This window comes from Penaeus japonicus, unplaced genomic scaffold (assembly GCF_977035675.1).
Source record: "Penaeus japonicus unplaced genomic scaffold, GWHDUDI00000001_assembly GWHDUDI00000022, whole genome shotgun sequence".
NCBI classification, from domain to species: domain Eukaryota; kingdom Metazoa; phylum Arthropoda; class Malacostraca; order Decapoda; family Penaeidae; genus Penaeus; species Penaeus japonicus.
This window is the reverse complement of record NW_028234424.1, coordinates 14,142,219-14,147,218: the sequence shown is the minus strand read 5'-3', so window position 1 is coordinate 14,147,218 and position 5,000 is coordinate 14,142,219. Positions and strand designations below refer to the sequence as shown.

Below are 5,000 nucleotides of genomic sequence, written 5' to 3'. Positions count from 1 at the left end.
GAGCGCGTCCTGAACCACGTGCGTGCCACCCACCCCTACACGAGTGAAGACCCCCTGGCTGGCAAGGAGGTGCTGCAGCTTGGCGAGAAGTACCTGGAGGATGATGCCCTCAGGGAGCTATCTCCCAAGTTCAAGGAGGAGCTCAAGACTTTCTTAGAAAAGTACTCCAAGAGGGTGGATAAGGTGTGTGATTTTGAGTTTTTGAAAGAAAGAGGTTAAGGTTGCCCCTCGATTATTATGTTAAGTTTGTTGAATACTCTATTTTGTGGACTCTTGTGGGGATACATAATGAAAAGTACTAATACTCTACTTTCATTTTTACTGTAGCATTTAAGTAATCCAAAGAAAGAAAATAATATATATATGTATTATTTTATTAACTACTCTTGTACCCATAGATACAATCACGGTTCATCAAAGCCATTAAGGGGAAGGCCCTTCCTGTGGAACGCCAGCTGGAACGGCTCACTTTTACGCAGCTCATTGACTTCCTCAACTCGTGCCTCGACCACTACCAGAGTGCTGTGATGGAACCGGGCACAGCTGTGGGTGCTCTCTGTGCCTAGAGTATTGGAGGACCAGGCACACAGATGACACTGAAGACTTTCCATTTTGCTGGAGTAGTTGCGATGAACATTACCCTTGGTGTGCCAAGGTGTGTTGTGGCATAATTCTTGGTTTTGGTTCTTTTGAGATGTAGTTTGATGAGTTTATTTGGATTTATATTTATCATTATATGTCTGTATATGTGTATGGTATATATGATTTTTTAGATTAGAGAGCATTGCTTATCATTCATTTGGATTCGAGATCTAGTTTTTAATTTTATCTTATTGTTTTGAAAAAAAAGAAGCAAGATTTAAGTTGAAATAAAAATCATGCATTAAAGACATTCTACAACATGCTCCATATTAGATGGAAATCTATTTTATCTTGCTATTCCTCAAGTGATATGTATATTCCTCCCCCTAGAATCCTGGAGATCATCAACGCATCGCGGAGCATCTCAACGCCCATCATTACGGCCAAGCTCAAGTTAGACACCGACCCAGAGAAGGCACGTCAGGTCAAAGGCCGCATTGAGAAGACCCTTCTGGGGGAGGTATGCGAGTACGTGGAGGAGGTGTTCCTGCCCGATGATTGCTTCCTGCTTCTCAAACTGGCCATGGACCGCATCAGGTATCTCAAGCTCGAGGTGGACGCTCACTCGATCAAGTACGCCATCTGCACGTCCAAACTCAAGGTGGGTTTCAATACTCTTTTGTCTGTTCCTGTGGTTCTAATAGATGGATAGATGAATAGATGAATAGATGGATAGAGAGATAGATGGATAGAGAGATAGATGGATAGAGAGATAGATGGATAGAGAGATAGATGGATAGAGAGATAGATGGATAGATGGAGAGAGAGAGAGATGGAGAGAGAGATAGATGGAGAGAGAGATAGATGGAGAGAGAGATAGATGGAGAGAGAGAGAGATGGAGAGAGAGAGAGATGGAGAGAGAGAGATATAGATATAGATAGATATAGATATAGATAGATATAGATAGATATAGATAGATATAGATAGATAGATAGATAGATAGATAGATATATATATATAGAGAGAGAGAGAGAGAGAGAGAGAAAGAGAAAGAGAAAGAGAAAGAGAAAGAGAAAGAGAAAGAGAAAGAGAAAGAGAAAGAGAAAGAGAAAGAGAAAGAGAAAGAGAAAGAGAGAGAAAGAGAGAGAAAGAGAGAGAAAGAGAGAGAAAGAGATAGATAGAGATAGATAGAGATAGATAGAGATAGATAGAGATAGATAGAGATAGATAGAGAGATAGATAGAGAGATAGAGAGATAGAGAGATAGAGAGATAGAGAGATAGAGAGATAGAGAGATAGAGAGATAGAGAGATAGAGAGATAGAGAGATAGAGAGAGAGAGAGATAGAGAGAGAGAGAGAGAGAGAGAGAGAGAGAGAGAGAGAGAGAGAGAGAGAGAGAGAGAGAGAGAGAGAGAGAGAGAGAGAGAGAGATAAATAGATAGAGTGAGTGAGTGAATGAGTGAGTATGTGTGTGTGTGTGGTGTGTGTGTATTTCTGTAGGTGGTGCCTCCTCCCTTAGCTCTGTAAATTGGGCATTTTATAAGACATCACTGTGCATCAATTTTCATAGAACATTCTTTCCCTTATTTTTTGGATAATGTTATACCTTTTACTTAAATTCCCTGCAAGTTAACCTGCCATTATATGTACTACATAATTTTCCCTTGCATCTTTTTGCCTAGAAGGGGGTCCATGGGGGTTGATCTTTAGTGCCATTTTTCCAACCACTGCTTAGACGTCCTATTCATCATTGATTTGCATTGTTTAAACCTTTTTTTATACTCGGAATGGGTCATGTATTTTAGTTTCAGTAAGTTTTTATAAAATCAAAAGTACTTCAAATAATTGCATGATAAATATTTTATATAGATATTTGTATTTTTCGTGATCAGTGTTTTATTTAAACGATATTTATGATTGCATGATAAATGTATTATATAAATGATATATTTACATTTTTTCCCAAAGTTCCTCTTCAGAAAATACTCTGTTTGTTCTTCGTTACAAAGAATTTCTGTACAGTTAATGAGCCTCCGCTCTCTTCTCCCCAGGTGAAAGAGATGGACGTGTGTGTAGAATCCGACACCATTCTCACCGTCCGTCCCTCGAAGACCAAGGTGTCGTCCATGTACTACCAGCTGCAGCACCTCAAGCAGCACATCACCAAGGTCATCATCAAGGGCTTGCCATCTGTCAACAGGGCTGTCATCAACCAGGTCAGTGGAGTTCAATTCAGATAGTTATATATATGTGCGATCTCTTGTTGTAGAGTATGGCTTATTTTTTATGTTTATTATTTATGATTTTTTTTTTTTTTTTTTTTTTGGAAGATTTTTTATATATATTTTTTTATTCTTTGTTCTTTCTTTGTTTTTGTTATTTACTTATGCTTCTATCATTCATCATTTTTTATGTTTTTTAGATTTTTGTTTTTGTTTTGTTTTATTGATTTTTCTTTATTATTATTATTTTTGTAAAATTATTTTCTAAGTGCAGTTTTTATGTCTTATATTATGTATTTAATTTTGTTGAATTATAAGATAATTCCTGGTATCATGTTTTATTAGTATCTGTTCAAACTTGATTCTCGTATGTTTTGATATGATGAATAAGCAAGATTAAAATCGTAATTAAAATTTCAATCATAAAACATATCCAAGTTAAAGGAATATTTAAAAGAATAAAAAGGAAATTATTCATTTGTTGGCAGAGATAACCTCAATACTTCTTTTCATCAAGATATGATAAAATCATCATTTTTTGTACTTCCCACAATTCCTTTCCTAGAGGGATACACTGGACTGATAAAGTGCCTCATGGATTTCCTTTTTAATGTAAACAGAACGACACGAGTGGGATTTCCCAGTATGAACTGCTTGTGGAAGGAGACAACTTGCAGGAGGTCATTGCAACCTATGGCGTTGATGGCACGCGTTGCACCTCAAACAACACGTATGAAGTCTTCACCTCTTTAGGGATTGAGGCAGCAAGGTTGGTTGGGTGGATTCTGTTATAAGTTGAAGATTTTTATTTTTTTATTTTTTATTTTTTATTATTTTTTTATTATTTTTATTTTTTTTTATTTATTTTTTTTTATAAAGACTATGACCTTTGTTTGGTGCTACTGTGTGATGCTTGTTTTACATGGGGTTTCTTGTATTTTTTATTGTGTATGGGAAATTTCTTAATGTTGAGAATTTTTTATTTATATTTTATGTCCGTATTCCCCTCTCCACTATTGAGCAACTTTGCTACTTGTTCTTTATGTTCTTTGTATATATAAAAAAATATATATATTTGAAATATGTCAATGTTAATCAGATATTTGTATTAAGTTCTTTTTCAACTAAAGATAATTCCCCTCCATAATTCAGATCCCTCGTGTCTCACTCCTCCTTTCTCCCTTTTCCCTCTCCCAGAGCGACGATCATCAAAGAGATCACGGTGACAATGGAGACTCACGGCTTGAGTGTCGATCACAGGCACGTCATGCTGCTGGCTGATCTGATGACGTGCCGCGGCCAAGTACTTGGCATCACCCGCCATGGTCTCTCTAAGATGAAGGAGTCGGTGCTGATGCTTGCCTCGGTGAGTTGCATTGCATTGCATTGCCTGTGCCCATTTAGACAGGTTGTTTGGTCTTCTTTTTTTGATAAGCTTGAGAAGAAAAGATGTAATGTAATGAGAATATTAGAGAATACTATAATGCAATATGTTCATAGCATTAAAAAAAAAAAGCAAAGTACAGTGCATTTGTGCGTATGTTCCCAACTAACTAGCATTTCCACAAATACCCCTTACAGTTTGAAAAGACGGCTGACCACCTGTTCGACGCGGCCTACCACGGCCAGAGCAACCCCATCAAGGGTGTGAGCGACTGCATCATCATGGGGAAGCCCATGAACATTGGCACGGGTGTGTTCAAACTCCTCCACAGCCACAAGAGAGACGCCAAACCCCGAACGCGCAACCTTATCTTCGACCACCCAGAGCTCCACATCCCCCTTGTCCACAATGGATGGTCTTAATGGCATCCATGATCCAAGGAGTGTGACCAAAGTGATTCATTATGTGTGTGCGTCTCCTATGTAAGGCTCTGGGTGTATGAGCCCCCTTTAGGGCCCTGTGTACCAGGCAGTTAAGAGTGAGATAAGATGAACTTGTCACATCTTTACGAGAACCTTATTTTTTTTTCTATTTCTTTCCTTCTGTTGACTAGAGAAGGTATTAAATTTTGTGGAAATGCTTGGAAGAGTCAGTTTTTTTTTTTTCTCTCTTTTTTTTTCTTTTTTTTTGTGGTTTTGTGATAGTGGTGAGTAGTAGTAGCTTGCAAACTCATTGCCTGGTAGGTGACAAAGGAGGCACAGATGAACATCAGGAAGGACAAAGGGAAATGTACAAACCAAAGATGGCTGA

General features: G+C 38.0%; 1 protein-coding gene across 1 annotated transcript in view; it reads left to right on the top strand.

Moving 5' to 3' along the window:
* LOC147469322 (DNA-directed RNA polymerase III subunit RPC1-like) overlaps window positions 1-5,000 on the top strand; it is a 17,896-nt gene that overhangs the window by 12,593 nt on the left and 303 nt on the right. The window contains 7 exon segments of the mRNA XM_086549501.1: window positions 1-183; window positions 399-655; window positions 973-1,243; window positions 2,636-2,800; window positions 3,427-3,575; window positions 4,004-4,172; window positions 4,388-5,000. The exon segment at window positions 1-183 is cut by the window's left edge and continues 34 nt beyond it; the exon segment at window positions 4,388-5,000 is cut by the window's right edge and continues 303 nt beyond it. Coding sequence (XP_086405627.1) covers window positions 1-183; window positions 399-655; window positions 973-1,243; window positions 2,636-2,800; window positions 3,427-3,575; window positions 4,004-4,172; window positions 4,388-4,612 — 1,419 coding nt within the window. The 3' untranslated portion in view covers window positions 4,613-5,000.